Raw genomic sequence first — 23574 nt, 5'->3', positions numbered from 1 at the left:
TTGAAATCTTTCATCGACAGTTGAACCTTTCGTAAGATTACTTTCATTTTGTTGCACAATTTTAGGGCACAAGGCGAGCTATCTGGATCACCATATCTATCTTTAAAATCATTGTAAATGTCTTGTAAAGAACTGAAAGAGTCTTCAGGACAATTATTAAACCAATTCAAAGCGTCACCCTCTAAAAAAAGGACAAATAGACGCATTTTGACATCTTCATGATCATATTGGGGAAGTCTATAATACATGACCATTATACGATAAAAACTCCATAAATGCCTTCTAACAGCCACTGAACCACCACCCGAGAACAAAGGTAATTTAGAAATGGCCACTTCCGGTGAATCATGGAGATCATCAGTAAAATGACATGGTTTAAACAAATAATCCATGATGGATAACGAGGGACCAAATGGATGATAGAAAGAGATCTCTGCTCAAGAAAATCAAGAGATGAAAGAAATGGAGTCGCCACTTGAACAATGAATTTAATTCTAGGATCCAAAAAGCAACAAACAAGCAAATATGAGGGAGGCTTCTTGTTTGGGAAAAATAAATGAAAAGAAATGGAGTCGCCACCCAAACAAGAAACGAACTGAAGAGTAATTGCTGATATGATGAAAAATAAGGCGATGAAAAGATCCAAATGATGCCAAAAAATGTTGAATCTGCCAGCTCAAATGAGAGATGAGAAAGATGAAAGAATGCTGAGAAATGAGAAGATGAATGTCGTTGAAACGCTAGGGACAAAAAAACTCTATCTCGGGCAATGGCGCCAAAAAATGTTGTCGCACAGACTGTCCAGGCAGCGCGACAACGCTCAGACCGGGGGTTGTCACCTTGATCCCCGATCTCTCTGTTTAAGCCGTCTCCCGAGGCTAAGGGGGGTAGACCCTATGGGATGAAGGAAGACCAACTATGGACCAGTTGGGTTGGGAGACACAGCAAGGCGATACCAGTACTTGATTGATTTTAGGAATTAATGTACTAGTGCCTTATGGAGTTAATGATTAAATGATTATTTATTAAATGTTGCAGAAATATGATCCTTGTAAAACAATAATTTATTATCAAAGAATCCAAGCGATGCGAGATGTTCGATAGGTGCACAATGCTTTAACAATGATCCAGCAATCAAACTTTAAAAGATTAAATGCTTTAAGCGATCACAAAATTTAAATGCTAACCAGCGACCACTTTCATATATCCAACTTGTAAATAAACATTTAAGTGCATTTAGCTATAGAGAAATGGAACATAAATACCACAAGAAACTCCAAAAAAATGAATTTTCGATTTTTTTTAGTTAAGCTTTTCAAAAAAATTTAATTTTTAAATATTTTTATTTTTATTTTTTATTTTCTAAAAATAAAGCAAAACTAAAATCTTAATAAAACTAAAATAAATGAAACTTAAAACTATTCTAAACTAAACTAAACTAAAGGGACCTTTTATATATATTTTATATATTTTCTTATTTTTTTTTTAAATGAAATAAAACTAATTCTAAACTTAGATCTAAATTAAAAATAACTTAAAAACTAACCTTTTTTAACATTTTTTTTTTGTTTCTATGAAATCTTTTATTTTTCATATAAAGTCCTAAGTTAAATATACATATACCCTAAAGAAACAAAACAAAAACAAACTAAACTTTATTTTTCATTTCTTTATTATATCAAAATAAACCAAAGCATCTAAACTAAAAATCAAACTAAAAAAAAGTAAAACTAAACCTAAAATACTACCTACGCTAAACTAAAAAGAACTAACATTTGTTGTATAACAAAAATAAAAATTTAAATCTAAAAGATAAAACTCAGACCAAAATATTTACCGTACGTATCACTATGAAGACTCGTCACAAAAAAAAAAAAAAAATCGAATTGTTTTGTTTGAGACTGCAGGTGGATGGCCGACAGAAGTAGTAGCATTTGTAGAATGGTCAACGGCGGACAGAACTCTAAGCTCGTGCAAGGGGCTACGGATCTGAAACTGGTGCTGCGTGAAGAAAATAGGAAGAGGTTTTGCTGCGTGGGAGGTGCGTACATGTGACAGCTGCGTGGGTACAACTGCATTTGAAGGCAGCGTGTGAGGGTTGAATGTGCAGGTGGCAGCGTTGATGAAAGAGTGCAGGTCCTAAGTGGATGAATAGCTGCACATAGATGGCTAAGGACAAGGAGCGGATTGCTGTTTGGCATAGAGGAGGGGAATACACAGATGAGTTGAAGAAAAACGAGGCAACGTGTTGGAAACTACGTGCAAGCAGAGGAGGATGCACGGAATGAGGGTTTGGACGGAGGATAGGCGTACGGATTTCTGGCAACATGAAAATGGTAGTGACAGCAACTAGAGAAATGACGTGGAGCAGCGAATTGGCAGTCTGCGTGGAGAAAAATGGTGATGAAAATGAAGGAGAGAGCTGAGAGATGGTAGAGGGTATGGCAGCGGCAAAAAAAAAACTGTGATCCCTTCAAAAATTTTCTGCAGCAGTAAAACCCCAAGCAACAGTGAAAAATGAAAACACAATTTGCAAACCCGCAGTCCAGAAACCTGATCAAAATTTTAAATCTTTTCTACTCCAAATTGCCTGATGGAAACCTTGAAAATTCTCAAAGTCTGTACCTGCAACCAACAATGGCAAAAAACAAAACACCCAAAAATAATATGTGCAAGAAACAACACTAAAAACCCTAAATCAGCTAAATAATTACAATATTTACAGATTTTCGACTCTTAAGCAGCCAGATTTGTCAATAATCACAGTAATATTATCAGAATTTAAATTCAATGTGAGATACTTCAGAAAACCCTTCATGCATTCATAAAAATTTCGAATGATAACCCTGGAATTAAAACTGGTTGGGCTCTTTCAGAAAATGCAATCCGGGAGTTGGCTGGTTTAGCCGAGAACTTCCCTTAACGCCCGGTGAACTCAAAACTAAGATTTCCTGAACAGCTTAAAATCAACTATTAACATAGAGGGAAAAACAATAATGAAATCTAGATCAAATGGAGACACCTGCCATTATATTTCAGAATCTAAACTATCATTCAAACCCCAGAGATCAGACAAGATACCTGTGCCTGAATCAATCTTCATCAAGCTATTATCGATGACTGAAAATAAAATTATGCAGAAAAATAAAAGATCTTACAACATTTCCAGAAGAGTAACACCAGCAAGATTTTTAACCCCAAAGTCTTTCTTTATTGCACAAAAAATAACTACGAGAGAGCTTTCTTTAGCACTAGACTCTCATAAAAAATCTTATCTCAAATGACCCCAAACACCCTATTTAAAGGAAAATTTCCCAACGGCTAGTTCAAGTGATCTATGTCAAACTAATCTCGACCATCAATGAGGATCAAAATCCCTTTTAATCTCATCCGTCGAAATTTTTAAATGCATTAAAAATTTAAATTTTGCATTTATTTCCTCAAAATTTTTGACTTATTATTATTTTATTTTCAAGTTTTTATTTATTTTTAATTTATTTTTTAAAATTTTATTTTATTTTATTTTTTAGTTATTTTTTAAATATATATATATGGTTTTTTTATTATTATTTTATTTTTTTATTTTTGGATCCTCGAACTTAGCATTTGGAAAAATCGCCTAGGACCTAGGACTTAAGACTTATGAGGGGATAAAACATTTTCTAACATCATGACTTTTACAATTTTACATCTCAAGGGGGAAAACCCATTTGACATAGACCCTCATAGACCACCCAGTTCTGCGACACAACTATAATCTAGCAGATCAAGCAATTTGTAATAACCTAACCAAATAGTTAGAGTTATTTCCAAATTACTTTTACATAGACTTGAAGCACACTAGGATTCCCCTAAGATTCTGATGACAAAATCCATTCCGGCTTTGGGGTTAAGCTGAAGAAAAACTCTGCCGATCATGGATTGGTGAGACAAAAAACCTTCTGGAACGTAGATTATCACTAAAAAATTAGGTTTGCCTAGGCAATTTACATACATGACTCAGATCTGCTAAGATTATTTACAATTTACACATGCAGACTGGGTTTACAACATAACATGATCAGGCTGATGATGACAATCGAATGGCACGGACACGTCGATCAAGCGCTATCCCTTTTGCAAAAAAGGAGGTGTACTGCTATGGGTAGTTGACACGTAGTGGTCAACAATATCCATTCATCTTTGCTTGAGAAGCCTGCTTTTAATAGTACTTAAAACGGTGACCTCGCAGTCGCCAGAGCCACAAATCGCTGCAGCGCCGGAAGCGTCGGGTATGTTAGATTTTCATGAGAGGTATTGTTAATCACACCTTAGTGTGCTTCACCTTATCTTCTTTCTGCGAATTACTACGAAATCAGGCTCAATATAAAAAAGAGCAAAGGGTTAAAACTTAGATAGGCATTTAACTAAAATTAACCAAGATTCTTGCATCTCATATTAGCTTTAGGATCTGCACTTCATATAAGACAGTCATTCATCCAAGTAGCAGTTGCAAATCAATTACTTGGTCCTAAATTTCCTAGCAAAATAGTTGACTCCATAAGGCACTGGCATCAATTGCTTAAAATCTAATCAAATCCTATAAATCTTGCTAAATTTAAATCAAGTACTTGGTCTTTTCACTGTGTCTCCCAAACTGGCTGGTTTCCAACTAGTTCTTCGTCATTCCATTTTCGTAGGGTCTATCCCCCTTAGCCTGCTGTAGGGAGACAGCTTAAACGGAGAGATTGGGGATCAGGGTGACAGCCTCTGATCTGAGCCATTGTCGCAGTGCCTAGACCTTCTATTCGACAACAGAGCACATCCGATGCTACCCAAAATCAACACTCCCTCTTAGCGAGGAATGTGCTCTAGCAATGCTTCACCATAGAAGCATCACACTGATCCTCCGCATTGGTCCTCTATGCTAATGCTTGGACTGCTGCCCCACATCCACTGCACAGTTGCTTCCTATACTACTACCCATGACACTACCACTGCCACTGCTACATCTGTACTACAACTCCCTCTCAACATGCTGCCCATAGCACTGCCACTGCTAATTGTTGCACTGCAACTCCCAATACTTATCCATTTTTTCTACTGAAATAGATTCTTCACCATCCCCATCTTCTCCCTGAAATAAACAAACTTTGTTCTTCCTAGAGCCTTGGTGAGGATGTTTGCCACTTGTTCTCCTGTAGGAGTGTACCTCAACTGTACTGTCCCTCATTGGACACAGTCTCTGATAAAGTGACACCTGATATCAATGTGCTTCGATTGATCATGAAACACTAGATTCTCAGAGAGCTTGATACAACTCTGATTATCACACAAAATCCTAGTCGCTTCCATCCTTCTCCTGAATAGATTCACAAGCAATTTTCTAAGCCATATGGCTTTGCACGACGCTATGCTAGTTGCCATATATTTTGCTTCAGCTGAGCTTAAAGCCACGGATTTTTGTTTTCTACTACACCAGGGGGTCATTCCTCATCCAATGTTGAAACATTACCCAGTTGTACTTTTCCGATCTACTGAACTTCCAACCTAATCTGCGTCAGTGAACCCACTCAGTCTAATGTCATTGCCTTGGGTGTACAACAATCCATGCTCGATTGTTCCTTGTATATACCTGAGAACATGTTTGGTTGTTGCCTAGAGAGCCCTCCTAGGTTCCACCATGAACTGACTAAGAGTGTTGACAGCGTAACACATGTCTGGCCTGATATTGACCAGATACATCAAGAACCCTATAAGTTGCCTATACAAGGTGGGATCAACGTCTTTATCTTCCAATACATCAATCTTCTTCCAGTTGGTGATCATTGGAGTAGCCATAGGTCTACAGTCCTGCATCCTGAATCTCTTCAAGATCTCTATAGCATATCTCCTTTGTCCAAGGAAGATCTCACCCTTCTGCTGCCAAACTTCCAACCTCAGGAAATAATGCATCTGTCCCAAATCCTTCATGTTGAATTCTGTGGTTAGGTTCTTGTTGCAGTCTTTGATGAGCTTGGATGATCTTGTCATGAAAAGATCATCCACATATAACACCAGGATTAGAGGCTCATTCTCTATGACAAGGTAGTAGAGATTAGGATCTGTGTCACTCTTGATGAACCCCATCTTCTGCAAGTAGCCATCAATTCGACCATACCATGGTCTAGGTGCCTGTTTAATCCCATACAAAGTTTTCTTTAATCTGCATACATGAGATTTCTTCTCATGTGTCTCAAAACCCTAAGGTTGTTCAATGTATACTTCTTCTATCACCCCGTTCAAGAACGTCGTCTTGACATCCATCTAGTGAATCTCCCACCCCATCTGTGCTGCAAGGGATATCACGGTTCTAATAGAAGTATACCTGGCTACTGGCGCGAAGGTTTCTTCGTAGTCTATCCCTTCCTTCTGAGCATAACCCTTAGCCACAAACCTGGATTTGTATTTCTCCACACTGCCATCTACAACATATTTGACTTTGTAGATCCATCTCGAACCTACCACTACTCTGTCCTGAGGCCTAGGTACCACTTCCCAGACATCATTGACCATTATAGAACTGTATTCCTCTACCATAGCATGTACCCATACTTGATGCTGAACGGCCTCCTCAAAACTAGAGGGTTCCCCAACCTGAGCTACTAGGGCTTGGTATATGTCTGGATGTCTTCGCTCCCTTTTCTCATTCCTAGGTGCACCAATGAAGTTCTATGCATCCCGTAGAATCTATCGGAGTTCCTAGCTCATTCTTCCACTGGTAGTGGGTACATCTATCGGCTCCTCTTCCTAAGATTCCTCCTGTTCTGAAGCTTTTCCTTTAGGAGAATTGCTAGTACTAGTTTTTGCTGGTCGAAGTGGTTGGACCAACGGATCGTCTTTTGACTGCTCCTCGGAAGGCATTTCTTGGGATTTTCTGAAAGCTCTGTCCTGCATGAACTTTACATCCCGCCGAACTACTACCTTCCTACTCCCTGGAAGATAGACTCTATATGCCTTAACATTCTTGCTATATCCACAAGATATCCTTTCTCAACAGTTTGCTCTAATTTCTTTCGCTTTTCTTCGGGCATACGACAATACGCCAAACTCCCAAATATCTGGAAATGACTGACTTCGGGTGCCTTACCAGTGAAGACCCTTTCCAGAGTGATTTTGCCCAATGCCTTGCGTGGAGTCTTGGTCTGGACATAAACTATAGTGTTGCATGCTTCTGCACACAAGAATTTGGGCATATCCTAATCATACAACATTGCCCTAGCTACTTCCACAATAGTCCTATTTTTCCTTTCTGCTACTCCATTCTGCTCTAGATTGTAGGGAGTTGTCCACTCTCTTCTGATGCCTTCCCTAGCAACAAAATCGGTGAAGTCCTTGTCAACGTGCTCTCCACCATTGTCTGAGTGCAACGCTTTTATCTTCTTTCCTGTCAGATTCTCTACTAGAGCCTTGAACTCTTTGAATCGGCCAAAAACCTCATCCTTGGTTTTCAGAAAGTAGATCCAAGTCTCTCTGGAATGGTCATTGATGAAGGTGATGAAGTATTTGGCACCACTAAGAGATTTTGTGGACATAGGTCCGCAGATGTCTGAGTGTATCAATCCTAGAACACTTTGAGCTCTATTGTTACTTCTAGAAAACGTTGCTTTGGCATACTTTCCTAGAGCGCAACCTCTGCATACATCATCTCGTTCGGTACTTAATTCTGGAACTCTTGATACTGTTTTCCTAAGAATTCTCAGAGCCCCATGGTGCAAGAGTCCCATCTTCCTGTGCCATAGTTCATTCAAATCTTTATCGCCATTGCTGTCTATCAGTGCCACTGGAGACTCTAGCTATAATCTATATAGCCTATTACTTCTGATTCCAATCTAGGTCTTCCTTTTCCAACTCGAGTTTTTGACATATGCTTTCTCCTTAATGAAGAAAACATCATAGCCCTTGTTTTGAAGTTGAGATAAGGAGAGTAAGTTCATCCCCAATCTTGGCACATGCGACACATTGGTTGTTCGAAGCCGCTCTCGTGCTTCAGTTTGAAAGACTATAGTACTTCCTCCTACGGGGGTACACTTTACTTTATTTCCCATGGTGATCTGAAAATTCATCCTTTCTTCTTGATAATTTGAAAAACATTCTCGAATTCCTGTCATATGCCAGGAAGGTCCACTATCTATATACCAAACCTTAGAGGAGGCAGAGCTTTCTAGGCAAGCAACTTCTTCTTCCAGTCTGGAAGCTGACATAGAATAATCATGATCCATGTCCCTCATGCTTTCTTTTGGAAATCTGCATGAGTCCCTTTGAGTTGATGCCTCTACATCATTCTCCTGACCCATAGCCAATTTTTCTCTCATGTTGTCAGATCTCTGCTCTGATACCATGTGAAAATTTCTAACCCAACATTCTACTGCAACAATTGATTTGTTTCACCTACTTATTCTTCACAATAAATTATTTGCAAAATCCCTTCAGTAAACATTAAAATAAATTCTACTGCAGTTATCACATAATTACACAAAGAAAATAACAATGATATACATGCACAAGAACCAATCACATCAACACAGTGGTTTTTGGACAATTGTTCCCGGAAAAACCCAATGTGGGAAAACCAATGCAACAGATGAGAGTTTTATTAATCTTCAACAACAATCGCTTTACAAGAAATGATTTTACAGAGAAACTGAGAGAAAACACCTTAGACTTTTCCCTGGCAACTTTCTGACACCCTGGAGACCCTTCTCCCACTTCTGTGTCACTTCTGCGTCTCTGCGTGGTTTTGCGACCCTTTGCCTCAACCTGCACGAGGGCTACGTCTCCCCTGGACTGTGTATCCCTCTGCGCTGTCTCTCAATGCCCCTGCATCACCTCCTCCTCAATCATTGACTGCCGCTAATTCCCTCCTCTTCCTCCACCCTGAAACTCTCCCTCTGAAATCAATCTCCTTCTCTTTGAGAATCGATTTTCCTTGGGATACTGAGTATCTATCGGTGTGTCTCCAAATGATCCTCAAGTCTTCTCTTATATTTTTCCTGTTGATGAATCAACGACCGAGATTAAGTTTCTAATCAACGGCTAAGATTAAAACAGACTTGATCCTTGTCTCTTAAAATATTCTCACCATTATCTTTATTAATACCCATTAATATTTTTACTTTCCTAAGTTTAGACTTAGGAACCCATTAAAAATATTATTTATTTTAATAACTCCTCATCCGGGTGGAATTTCTCCAAACGATTTTTGGGTCTTAGAGATCTTATGTGCCTTAAACTCTCCACCAAATTTCAAGGCTAGATCACATCCGATGCTACCCAAAATCAACAGCATATGAGCTGAAGCTACCCCTAGGGAGCTGGGTGCACAACATTTTTTATGTGTCTTGCCTGAAAAAGGCACTAGGATAGCAGCTTACAACCACTATAGAGCTACCCACTACGGACGATGAGGGACATTTGGTGTTGGAACCGAAGGCCATTTTAGACACCAGGGAGAGACATTTGCGTAACAGGGTCATAAGGGAGATTTGGATCCGATGGAGGAATCTACTGGATGAGAATGCCACCTAGAAGGGGGAGTAGACACTACAACATCCTTCATTGCAGTTGCTTGAGGGCAAGCAACGTTTTAGCTTCCTTATATAGAAAATGAGAGAAGAAAACCCCTCTAAGTGGAAATAACGGCTAGTTGGCTTGATCATTGTCAAAATAATCTCCTCCGTCGATCTTCCTTTAAAAATAACTTGATCTTGACTGTTGATTTTTTATTTTTGAAGAAAAAATCGAATTTCTCTTAAAACCCCTTTTTTATTAATCCAATAAATAATATTTTGGACCATTTTCCTCAAAAAAATCATTTTGACTTAACCACCAAGGTTCAAGGGGTTAAAATTTCTTTAAAAAACCATTTTTCCCTAGGTGGAGGACCTCCCAAAATGAATTCTTCTTTGACCCGTGAAATTTTTATTATTTTCCACTTGGAGAGAATTTAAATTTTCTCAAATTGTTTTTTGACCCAAAATTAATTAATTTTCTGCCTTAGGGTTTTTATTTAATTTGGCTAGAAAAAGTAATTAATTGACTCTAGAGGGGATTAATTATTTTTTTCATCCTCAAATATTTTATCCATGGTGTCTAACTATGAGTAACCATGCACTAAAATAATTTTTACATCAAGATATTACAAATTAATTCAACCCTTAGTAGGGGAAATACACATCTAAACATACACTCTTAAGGCACTACCCAATTCTGCGACACAATATGATCTAATATGAAAAATACATAAACACTAGGACTCACCTAAGACCTGGTCAACAGATTCCACCCTAGGTTTGGGATTATAACTGGGAGGAAAAATTTGTCGATTATTCGTGTTTACAAACACACATAATTCAGGGAGGTTAAAAAACTCCCTAGGATGAAACTCTTTGACAAAAATCATAGGCTTAGCTAGGTGTTATTACATGGCTCAATGGTCATACTAGCATCATTTACAATAAACTTTGCAGAAATTGGGTTTACAATGACAAAATTAGAAGCTGAATGATGACATTGATTTGAAAAATTTTGATCCATTGCTTTGTACTCTGCTTCTCAGACTGTTGACAAAGTGTGGTCAATAGGGCAGAGGTACGATATCCACAATGTCGAGTTTGTACATTTAGATACAACAAGTGCATTGAATATTTTGGCATAGCAAGTTTAGAGTACTGGTTTTAAGCATTTTGAGATCCAAAGTAATATTATATTGCTAGCAATTAAAGAGAGTGCACCTAAATATGTTGTTAGGCAGTGGCATTGGTACCACAAACATGTAACCCAATGTGTAATGATCCTTAATAGGAATACAAGTGATAACAAGCAAATAATACATGCAACGAATTACAAAAACGAAATATTTAACAAACACCCATATAAAAGCTGCAAATGGAGAACTTCTAAGCTATTTTATTATATTTCTGCAAGTCAAATACAATAGATGATGGAATGGTGCACCTGGGCTTGTCTGAAAGGACAAAAGGGACAAAACCCAGATAGGAAAATGGCTAAGTTAAAGGCTGCCCAGCTGTTGCACCAATCTGCACTCGCTGCCCAAAAACTATTTCTCTACTGAAGTTCGAATCGCTGGAAGGTGCATTGAAACTGCCCAAAAATTTATATACTTTTAACCTTGGACTACTTGGCCAAAACCCACAAAAACCCAAAAATGATTTGACCCGATTTTGACTTCCGAAAATCGACCCCCAAAGGCATTGTTCAATCCCCAACAATTCTACATTATCTTCTGCAAAGATATGGCTTAAAACCCCACCTAAGGTGCTCAGAAAATTATGAAACTTTATATTTGGAATCCTTGTCTAAAACCCAGAAAGGATTTTCGCTAGTTTAGATTTCTGATTTTCGACCCCCTTGGAGCCTCACCTCAATTCTAGCTGCAAATTTTGACTCGCTGGAAACTGCTTGTAAATCCACCTGAAAATTTCTCAAAAATGATGAGTTCACCTGTGCTATCCAATCCCTAACTCCCCGAATGATCTCTTGGCCCAACTCAATTGCTCCCAAGTACCACAAAAATCCGTTGTGTGGCCTTTGTGCTATTCCCCCACCCAGTGGTTCGAATTGCTGGAATGCTGGCTTAGCTAGCTATAATACCCAGCAAGAACGTTGGTCTAATGCTACTACCTCATCTCCCCAACTCCCGGACAAGAAATCATATCTTTGATTGCCTCAATCTCCCTCTGCGTGTTTCCTGGCTGCCCAGAAATACGCACTCCTTGCTTTGCGCTGATTGGTGGTGTTATGTCACTGCCCCAAAACTCCTGAAACCCTTGTAGAACTGTCTCTCTAGGACAGGAACAGATGGTCCCCCGAAATAGAGGTTGAATATCCCGATTGAGAGATTCGTGGCTAAACAGTCGGTTGACTCAACTAAACAACAGAGTGAACAGTGAAGTGATTTTGTTTGCAAGATGTATGAGTGAATCACAAAATAAGCGATGCTCCCTCCTTATAACTCTTTGGGCCTCCCTTGCCTCATGTGGGCCCCTCCATCCACCTATTCGACTTTCCCTCCAATCTATTCGAATGGGCCAATTCAAATTCCCATGTGGGTGGCACCCACATTCCACTAGCAACCAAATTAAGTCGAATTGCCTCCTAAGTCCCTAAGTCGAAAATGATGGGTTCTCTTCCTTAGCCAAAATTGTGTAGCAACACCTTGTTACAAATGTGTTTGAGAAGGGACATGACACAATGTCTAACCTCAAAATTCCAATGGCCACTCTTCTTCATTTGGAGAGTTTTCCATAATGAGTTTTGGGCATTTGTCTTTTGGCCAAAAACTCTGGCTTAGAAAACTCAACCTCAAAAACCTAATTGTATTTTCTTTCTCTTACAGTTTTTTTTTTCACTAGGTTTCCCAAACTTGCCCCTCCCTTTAAAAATCTAGTTTCATTTTCCCAGGTTGTCAACTCTTTGCTTGGCACATGGATTGTTCCTTATAGGAAAATGTTATTTTCCTTTGCTTGGTGCATTTGTCCACTATGCACTATGAACGACAATTTTTTTAACCTCTTCAAATTTCATGAAACATACATAATTGGCTATTGAACTTTTGATCACTAACAGTTTTTGAACACCTTTAAATAATTCAAATTACTTAAGGATTTGGATGTAGATTATGAATATAGATGTTTCAATTTTTGTACCCTATCCATATTTGGTCATATCTTCAATCCTCTTGTAAATTCTTCGATTACTAGTGATCTTTGAAATCCTTTGATATAATGACACTACATTTAATCCATTTTGGGAACTATGTATGCAGTTAATTTCTAGTGATTAGTTAAAATAAAATAAATTCTCATGCTAGAGAGACTAAGAAAAATGTTAGCAATTCCCATCTAATTATATAAAAAAACAACTCATATAATACCTGTGATTGAAAGCACTGTACCGACATTAGTGGTGGTATAACCCAATCCTCCATATGTTTTAGGACTCTCAGCCCAAAGAGAAAATATCTACAAGTACAAAGGTAGTCAATAGAATTCTTTTCTAATTATAATACTTGAAAACCAAATACAAATTGTTTGTTCATGCATGGTTTGAAGTTTTAAAATTGCATCTATGATCCATACCTCTGAATATGCAACCTCATGAAGAGAAAAAACACAATACACAATGATTGAAGACATTACTGGCCAATTCCTGAAGAGTGATTTTTTATGCACTTTTTTCTTCTCCGTAATCTGTCCATCTTTTTCCTTGCTATAATTGTGTCCAAAACCAAACTCTAATTCATCACCTCCTTTCTCCTCACATTCCAAAGGGTGTCTATGGAGTGTCTCCTATAGAAGAAAGTTCATTTCACACTTAATCATATTAAATTTTGTTTATGATAAAAATTACAATATCTACATCTCAAATTGCTTAAATTTCAATTACTCACTTCATAAATGTAGCTTTATTTACAAGATTAAAGAGATATCACAAATATAAATGCAATATACATAGCATAACTCAATAACAAGAAAAACCCTTTAAAGATAAGCAAGCACAAGGCTACATTTAAAAACATCAAACACCAAGCCATACTAACCAATGCAAAAATATTGATGATAATGAAATAAGTTGAATCCAATTACATCAAATGGCCTTAGTAATATGGAAGCTATTTTTTCAAAATAACACCCCTTACTTTTTACCCAATGTCAGGGACTTATTCCCCCCCTACAGCTCACTATACTGTAATCTATTTCTATCTACTAGGATCAAGTCAGAGCTAATGGAACTACACTCCTAGGACATGCCACTCTAAGGATTCCCAAGTTAGATGCCAAAGGCAATGTCCTAAGTCACCATCCCTCTAGGAATTGAACCTTGGCCAATGATGGAAAATATTAAAGAAGATATTGTTTGGTAAGCTATTATAGAGCTTAAATTTAGAGAAATAGTAAAAATATATTTTTCACATATTTTAAGCATTTCATCTAGCAAAATGAAAATGGACTTAATATCAAAATTAAGTTAAAAAAACCCACCCAAGTAGAAAATTTATATTAAAGAAAATGATTCGAACAATGCTACCAACCTAATGAGAGCATTCATAGTTATCCCCCTAAAAAAATTCACAGAATGTTATTTATATATATCGAGGCTTGGTTAATATATAGAATTTAGAGACCAATAGATCCAAAAAAACATGTAGGGATCTTGTTAACCTTTAGAGTTTAGAGACTTGAATAGGCCCAAAACCTATTTGGTCTGGACTCCCTACCAGTTTTGAAGGATTACAAACCAAACTTTGATGGTGCCTCAAGGGGAACCCCGAGAAATCTAACAGAGAATGTGTAATCAACAAAAAAAATGTTTCCATGGAATTCACGTGTTGAAATTTCTAAGTATTACCCGTTAGAAATTTTATCTGTATTCTCTGGTTTATTTCTCCTACTTGTTAATTACGAACAAGTTATTTAAACATATAAACATCGAAAAAAACACAATATAGTCTCAACCATCTACAACTCAACAGCTGAAAGAAATAGCAAACACACAAGTGACACCGTTATTTATGGACAACTCATCCCCGAAAAAACCCAATTTGGGAAAACCAATGCAACAATTTAGAGGGTTATTTTATTATGCAGTCTATCTGAGTACAAATGGGTGCCAAACCGACTCACCCGACAGAGAAAATAATCCAGCAATAATACCTCTCTATTCAGAAGCTAATATTCAGAAAATTTGCCCCATGAAACCCTCTCCAACAACCTCTGAAGCTTAGCGTCAACCCACTTGGCCTTAGCATCATCCCAGAACCCCCTGCGTCAGCCCTCTGAGGTGCTGCGCAGCCTCTACGGCCCTCTGCGTCACTCCTGCTACCCTCCGCGTGGATGACGCAAGCCCTTCTAGCCTCTGCGCAGCGCCTTCTAGCTCTACATGGCTCCCTCTGGCTCAGCGTCTACCTCTCTCTGCTTTTTCGTTGGTCTCTCGGCACTCTCTCTGCCTCTCTGTCCCATACTCACTGCCCCTTGCGACAAACTGATCACTGATTCGACTTTTCTTAGCAAACCCCGCTCTAGAAAATCGAATGATTGATCACTCTGGTGTATTCTCCAACTGACCCTCAAGCCTCTTCTTATACTTTTCATGTTGGTCCTTCAATGGCTGAGATTACATCTCTAATCAACGGCTAAGATTAGATTTGGCTTGATCCATGTCATTTAGAACCTTCTAATCCAGTTTTATATTAATACCCATTAATATTTTATTTTTCCTAAGTTTAGACTTAGGAACTCCATTAAAAATATTAATTATTTTAATCTCTTTAACTAGGTGGAATATTCCCAAACCATTTTGGGTCTTGGAGATCTCATGTGCTTTAGCCTCTCCACCAATTTTCATGGCTAGAGCACATCCGATGCTACCCCAAATCAACGCTCCCTCTTAGCGAGCACTGTGCTCTAGTAATACTCCACACTGAGCATCACCCTGATTATACGTCATTGGTACCTGTGTTGATTAGTGTTGCAATAATCGTAATTATATCATAAAATCGCGAGTTTTTGAAATCAGCGATATTATCGCGCGACTAATACACATTTTTTTCAGCGAATTTTTCATAAAAATCGCGATTCGACCTCAAATAATCGCTGGCCTTAGCAAAGCGCGTTATATAACAAAAAAACACGATTTTTTTAATTCATTTGCACAGCAGAGAGCGGCACGCTGGCAGCGACAGGGTTTAAAGTGACCTCTTGGTCATTTGGGAGCTGAATCCGCTAATTGGAGGAGAAAAACGGAGTGAGAGCTAAGGAGGAGACGAATTTTCTCCATCAAACCAATATGGACACCAACATTTTGTGTTTTGTAACTTTGTTTTGGTTTTTTTCTATGTTTTTGGTTGGGTTTGGAATCTGGATAACCCATTGTTTATCAAAAGAATTCAATGGGTTATCAAATATTTTTGAATTGATTTAAATCTTGATGGGGTTTTTGTCATTTGATTTTTCATTTTGTTTGTTAAAATTTCTTAAATTGTGAAAAATTCCATGTGTTTTACTTTTGTTATAACTTATGTTACTCATGTATGTAATTTTTTTTTAGTTTTTGTACAATGTAAATTGTAAGTTTGTAACTTGTAACTTGTAATCCTTATTTTGCCATAGGTTCACCGAATCACCATTCAACTTCAAGTTCAAAGTTCAAAGTTGAAAGTCAAACATGCCAAGGAAATTGGACCCTCTGTGGGAATTTGGTGACCCTGATGGAGGGATTGATAGAATGAACTTGTCTTGCAAGTTGTGTGGGCAGCATATGTCAGGGGGGGTGTACAGATTGAAATATCACCTTGCACAAATCCCTAGATTTGATGTAAGGCCTTGCACAAATACAAATCCTGAAATCATCCGAAAAGCCATGAGATCAATGGAAAATTTAGAGCACAATAGAGAGGCCAAAACAGAAATGAAGAAGCAACTAACGAAGTCAGGTGAACAAGGAAGTGGCACTGGTTCTACTTCAACATCAACCAACCCGGTAGCTGCTTCATCATTTTTTGTTCCTAGAACCACGCCTAATTCACGGCCATCTATCACTTCAATGATTAAAAAAACTGAGAAAGAACAAGCTGACAAGTTGTTGGCCAGATTTCTCCTTTGGAGTGATATTCTTTTCAGCATTGTAAGGAATAATCCATTTTTCCAGCCTGTTGTTGATGCTATTGCAACTATTGGCCCAGGGTACAAAATCCCTTCTTATCATGACTTTAGAGGCCAGATTCTTCAAAATGAAAAGGTTGACTACACCAAAAGATTGGAGGAGTTTAGGGAATCATGGGCACAAACAAGATGCACTATGATGTTAGATGGTTGGACTGACCAAAAGGGGAGAACCCTTATAAACTTCTTGGTTAGTTGTCCCAAGGGGACTATGTTTATGAAATCTGTTGATGCATCTGCACATATCAAAGATGCAAAAACTTTATGTGATTTGCTGGATGTGTTTATTTTGGAGGTGGGTGCAGAACATGTTGTCCAAGTCATAACGGACAATGCTGCAAATTATGTTGCTGCTTGCAGGATGCTTATGGAGAGGCATCCTACTTTATTTTGGACACCTTATGCTGCACATTGTATTGATTTGATGTTGGAGGACATAGGGAAAATTTCCTTGGTCAAAGATATTGTTGAGTCATAAAAAAACATTACAAAATTTATATATAATCATACATGTGCTTAACTTGATGAGAAAATTCACCAACAACAAAGAGTTGGTGCGCCCCGCCGTTACATGGTTTGCCACCAGTTTCATATATCTTCAATCCCTCTTGAATTCTATGTGGGATGTGAAGAGAATGTTTCTTTCAGAGGAGTGGCATGCTTTGACAATGAGCCGCAAACTAGAGGGAGAGGCCATATGCAGACTAGTTTCATACTAGGAAGACTTCTGGGCGGGGGTGCAGGAGGTGTGCACTGTTACTGAACCTTTGGTAAAGGTTATTCGATTAGTTAATGGTGAGAAGTTCGGAATGGGCTATTTGTATGAGGCCATGGACAGGGCGAAAGAATCCATTTGGGCCTACTATGATGATAAGGGAGATGAGGGGTTTCAGAGACAACTCCTCCTATGGGAAGTGATTGATGAACGATGGAACGACACACTCCATCGTCCCATTCATGTTGCAGGGATCTACCTGAACCCCGTATTTTCTTATGCATGTGGGTTCGTATTTGATGCTGAGATCATGGATGGATTCTTAACCTGTGTTCAGAGGATGGTGCGATCTCCAGTAGAACGTATAGAAATCTCCAAAGAAATTGAGAAATACAGGATGGCAGGTGGCACATTTGGTTTTGACATGGCTGTGACTGATAGGACGACTAAAATGCCAGATATTTTTTAGTTTGTTTCAAATTTCATTGTCTCTTCAAGTTCATAACTTCATACTTTGATTCAACTTTCAAATTTCATTTTTTTTCTTATGTTTATTTAAAATTTTATTTGTAATTTTGTTGTAGATGCATGGTGGAGAATGTATGGTGCCAGGGTACCCCTTCTGCAAAAGCTTGCCATTCGAATCCTTAGCCAAACATGTAGCTCCTCAGGATGTGAATGCAACTGGAGTGTATTTGAAAAAATACACAACAAGAAGCGCAACAGGTTAACACTTAAAATATTGCAAATTTCCAAATAATTTTTTGAATTCATTAAACAATATTTTTTTTTTTATAATTATTATTTCATGATCTTTGTACAGGTTGGACTCCCAGCGACTTAATGACATGGTCTACATCTACTAAAATCTTCGATTGTGGGTGAGGCAACTTGAGAGGACACTTGATATGGAGGCCATCTCATTGGATGGGATTGATACCACTGGTGCATGGAGGGTTAAGGCCGAGAGGCCTCTCATGGAATCTGCTGATGATTGGCTAGTGCAGGAGGTAGTGCAGGGGGAGGAGGAGGAGGAGGAGGAGGCGGAGCAACAGGAGGACGAAGTGACACCACCTACCCGGGCTACCCCTGCCACCAGTAGAGGACGCGGTCTACCTCCTATAGCTCCTACTCCTAGTTTTTCAGCTTCTAGAGCACAGCAGAGTCCACTGCCAACTCCACCGGCATCTACATCTAGAGGGAAAGGGAAAGCTATTGCATTTTCTCGCAAGAGGGGCAGAGGAAATAAATAGTATTAGACTTTAGTTATTTGATTCATTTCATTGAATATGACATTATGACTCATGATATGACTCATGAGATACATTATTATATTTTTTGTTGATATTTTGAGGCTAAGTTGGGAGTCATGAGTCAGGACTTACTATTCAGGACATGATTCACTGTTATGTGTGATGTAGCACTAGAAATGATATTAAACATCTTATATATTAGTTCTTTTATCATATTTATGTGTCAATGTATTTATTTTATATTGTAGATGCTTTAGATATTAAAAAAATTGAAAAAAAAATGAATATTTTTGTATGTTATGATTTTTTCCCGATTTTTACCGATTTTTCCCGATTTTTACGATTTTTTCTGATTTTTTCCTCGCACCGATTTAATCCCGATAACAATTAATGCAACAATGGTGTTGATGCTAGGCCTCCCCGCCCAACATCTTCTGCACTACTGCATCCTATACTGCTGCCCATGGCTCTACCACTGCCACTGCTACATCTGTACGACAACTCCCTCTGCATTCGTGCTGCTGCTGGTCCTTTCTCCCAACACTGCATTGCATTGCAACCCCTTCTCATCATGCTGCATCGTGTTACTGCACTGCAACCCCTTCTCATCATGCTGCATCGTGTTACTACACTGCAATTCAATTACTGAGAAGTATGTAATCCACCCAACTACTAACATCCCTGTCAGGCTAGAAACACTCTCGATGTTGAAGCCCTCTCTGTCGCTATCTCATGCTCCCTCTACTGCCGCTGTGCTGCTGCAACAACTCCCTGCCTCTCGCACCACTACAAAACCTCTTTGTGCCATCCTGCACTATTGCAACCTCCTTCGTGCCTCTCGCATTGTTGCTTCCTGCTAGCTCTGCACTGCCCGAGACTGCTGCACTATAGCACTCTTTGCCGCTTCATCCGCATCCATTTCTACTGACATCCACTAGTCCTGCTACTTCTCACTTCGGGGCTCCCGTAGCAAGGATCTGATCCAAGAGTTTGGGTACCTCAAGGATCCTACCCCTCATCGCCTGTAGTCCTCCTAACTATAGCTTGATGTCTCCCCACCGCTTCTCTAGAGGTACATGAGCACTCATCGCACAATCGTCATCCTCCTCTACCTCCTTTTCCGCCTTGGCTGGCGTTGCCTTGGAGTCAGACACCTCTTCCTTATTCTTCTTCCACGAACACTGGTTCACATAATCCACATCCGTCTCTATGCCGCTTCATCCGCATCCGTCTCTACCCACATTTGCCAGTCCTATTACTCCTCTTTGGGGCTCCCGTAGCATGGTCTAATCCAAGAGGCTGGATACCTCTAGGATCCTGCCCCTCATTACCTGTAGTCCGTCTGACTACAGCTTGATGTCTCCCCACTTGCGCTCAAGTTGTGCGTGTGCACTCATCGCACAGTCATCGTCTGTCTCCACTTCCTTCTCTGCCCTAGTTGGCGCTGCCTTAGTCTTGGAAGACTCTCTCTTACTCTTCTTGGACACTAGGTCGCATAATGCCCCAGCTCCCCACAGTGGAAGCACTTGATCTTGGAGAGATCCTTCTTCTTCCGTTTTTCTTGCTTTCCCTCAGATGCTAGGGCAACATCTTCCTCCTCCTCCTTTTTGACTCTGATCCCCTTACTGCTGCTTCCTGCTTTTGCCTGTCGCCTGATCTCTTCTTGGTGAAGAGCTGCCCACATCTCCTCCCAAGGTGGAAGGGTCCCTCTGCCCTGTATACTCTGGACAAATACCTCCCAGTCTTCTAAGACTGCATTTAGGGTTGTCCTCGCCATTAATTCCTGATCCGGCGTGGCCCCTATGGAAGTCAACTGATCTCGGATCTCATTCAGTCCACCGAGGAAGGTGTCGATCGGTTCTCCCTTCTTCATCTGGATGACCTCATTTGATTTTCTAGTAACATTCTTCTCTGCACAGAAGTATGTTGGTACAATTTCTTTAGGGCCTCCTACATCTCATTTGCCATTTCCTTCTCGGCAATGTGTGGTACTACATGGTCCTTGACCCAGTCAAGGATGATGCTCTTGGCCCTCGCCATTGCCTCCTTGTACTTGTTGTTATTAGCTGGGTCAACTAGGATCACTATCGTCCTCAAGGCGAAGTGCTTGACACGATTTCTGTCAAGTACGAATAAGATTATGGCCTTCCAGAATGCGAAGTTTGAGGCTCCATCCAATCTGTCCTTGTCCCTTACTTCGTGTAGTGCCATGTTGCTCTTCTACTTTCCTCTTGGAAGTTCTCAATGTGACTCCCTCTGAGTCTCGATTTCCCTCCTGGAAATCCTTCTGCCGATGTCGAGATGCCCCCTACTCTGATCGTCTGTGCAACTGCACCACTAATTCGGATTTCTCAGCTAGAAACCCTTGCTAGCAACTCCCTCCTCCTTGCCCTGTTAGGTACTATTTTGACTACAGTACCCCACCAGCTCCACTCTGCAACTTTCCCACAGCCTCCTAAACCCCAACAACCTGAAGGTGAGAGCTCCTAGGCTTTGCGCAATTTCGGCACCAACAACTCGGCTTCCTCAGCCAACTGCATTAGCCCTCCTAGCTTCTGCGTGGCTCTGTGTGAGTCTCCCTTTACCTCCCTTAGCCTTTACACTGCCTCTTCCTGGCTCACCCTTCATGACACAGGCACTGCGTCACCCTTCCCTTGTCGCTGCTCTGCTAGAAACAGCTTCTGTCACTTGGGACAGTGTGAAAATTCTATCACTACAGCAACTGATTTACTTTTCCTACTTATTTCACCATAAGTTATTCATGAAATTACTTCAACAAACATTAAAATAAATATTGTTGCAAATATCACACCTTAACACAGAAACAAACATATGCGCAAGAATCAACACATTGACATAGTTATTTTAGACTAATGTTCCTGGAAAAACCCAATGTGTGAAAACCAGTGCAGCAAGGGAGGATTTTATTATTCAGCAATTTTCTAGTACAACATGGTGCCAAACTAGCTTACCCATAGATAGACAAATTCCCCAGTACTTCTACTGAACTCGACGTAGGACCTACTGACCTCTATGTTAGCCTACTAAGGCTCTGCGCAGCCTCTCTGGCCTTCTGCGTCACTCCTGCAACATATGCGTGGATGACGCAGGGCTTGCTGGCTCTGCGTAGTCTTTGCTACCTCTATGTGGCTTCCTCTGGCCCCTACGTCTGCCTCTTCTACCTCTGTGTTGATTTTCGTCTCTCTGTTCCGTACTTGCTACCTCCTGACTGCTCTCCAGACCACTGGTTCAATTTCTCAGCTAACCCCGCTCTAGAAATTGAACTGACTGATCTCCCTCAGTGTGTTCTCCAAGTGACCCTCAAACCTCCTCTATACTTTTTTCGTTGACAAATCAACGACCGAGATTAAGTCCCTAATCAATAACTAAGATTAGATCTGGCTTGATCCATGTCTTTTGGACCATTCTAACACAGTTTCATATTAATACACATTAATATTTTATTTTCCCTAAGTTTAGACTTAGGGACTCTATTAAAAATATTAATTATTTTAATATCTCCTGAACTGTTTAGAATCTACCCAAACCCTTTCTGGGTATTGGAGATGTCATGTGCCCCAACCTCTCCACCAAATTTCGTGGTTAGATCACATCCGATGCTACCCCAAATCAACAAACAACTGTTTTCTGCTACTATTGCTCCGCTCGGTTGATGCCCTCATTTCTCATGTGATCTGCAATCACCCTCTGATACCATGTTGAAGTTTCTAAGTCTACCAGTTAGAAACCCTCCATGCACTTCACTGATTTATTCCTAACTACTTGTTCCGTTACTTAACAAGTTATTTACAATGTAAATACTAAAAATAAACACTAGTGTATGCTCAACATATTACAGATCATCAACTGAAGGAAACAAAACCAAGCATACAAAATGACACCATTATTTTTGGACCAATGTCCCTAGAAAAACCCAATGCGGAAAAACTGCTGCAGCTATCTGAGGGTTTTCTTATTAAGCATTTTCAGAGTACAATTTGGGTGCCAAATCCGGCTTACCCAACAGAGAATGCCCTTGGCAGTAGTACCTCTCAGTCTGAGACAAATGTCCCAGCTGAAACCCCAGATAAACCCTCCAGTAGTTCCTCAGCTCCGATCTGCCCCAGAATGTAATATCCCTTATCAGGAATATTCCTCAAACACAAGCAAACTCCAACCAGAGATGGACTAGGAGGGCATTTACCAGATATGTCGCCTCTGAAAAGAGGACGAGATCTGGAGGCTACCTGGCCCTTTCCAGACTCTGTCTAAGAGTATAGGAGAAAACGCACAAGTGGTATAGTAGTTGGGAAGCTCAAAGAGATAAAAATAACAATGGTGCAACATCTAACAATATAACCATAAATAGATACTCAATAAATGCAGAGAGAAATGCTAAGCCATTTTATTATACTGAGTAATAGAATGAGTATAGGAGGTGATCAGAAAGATGGCACCTCGACTTACACAAGACAAGTGAAAAAATACACTGAGAATAGCAAAGGAATGGCCTCTCTCTGAACTGCGTCCAAGCTGCTAAAGCACTGTCGTGCTGCTGCTGCTGCTAGAATCAAATGAGGATTTGGGGCTGTTCCCCTCCTCAGAAAATGCTGAAACTCTGGAATCGGATTCTACTAAGAAAACCCAGAAAAACCCAGAAAGCTTTTCTGAAATGGCCAAGCCCCGAAACTTGCCCCCTTGAGGACCCACGCAATCCCTCAAGGCTCTGCGCTGCTGCTGAAATGAACCCACCACAACTCTCCCTGAAACCCAGCCAAAATCCTCCAATATGCAAGGGCTGATCCCCTACTCAACCTCACAGCACAAATCCCCCTACAAAATCTCAATCCAAAACTCCTGCCAGAAAGAACTGTGTCATCCCTCTCAAGACTGCGCAGTCATCCAA

At 39.8% G+C, this 23574-nt stretch overlaps 1 protein-coding gene across 3 annotated transcripts in view; it reads right to left on the bottom strand.

Moving 5' to 3' along the window:
* LOC149167291 (protein ZINC INDUCED FACILITATOR 1-like) overlaps window positions 1-23574 on the bottom strand; it is a 374552-nt gene that overhangs the window by 160446 nt on the left and 190532 nt on the right. For all 3 annotated transcript variants that reach the window (XR_016260912.1, XM_089432925.1, XM_089432924.1), the window contains exons 10-11: window positions 13119-13328; window positions 12914-13001 (exon numbers count right to left, since the gene is read on the bottom strand). Coding sequence is in view for 2 of the 3 variants with exons in the window: in XM_089432925.1 (XP_089289051.1) it covers window positions 12914-13001; window positions 13119-13328 (298 nt within the window). In the remaining variant the exon portion in view is untranslated. The remainder of the gene's footprint in view (window positions 1-12913; window positions 13002-13118; window positions 13329-23574) is intronic.

Source organism: Pinus tabuliformis, chromosome 5_1, assembly GCF_031772625.1.
Source record: "Pinus tabuliformis cultivar Carrire ecotype Pingquan chromosome 5_1, CPIR1, whole genome shotgun sequence".
NCBI classification, from domain to species: domain Eukaryota; kingdom Viridiplantae; phylum Streptophyta; class Pinopsida; order Pinales; family Pinaceae; genus Pinus; species Pinus tabuliformis.
The sequence above is the reverse complement of the archived record's forward strand: the minus strand, read 5'-3'. Positions and strand labels throughout refer to the sequence as shown.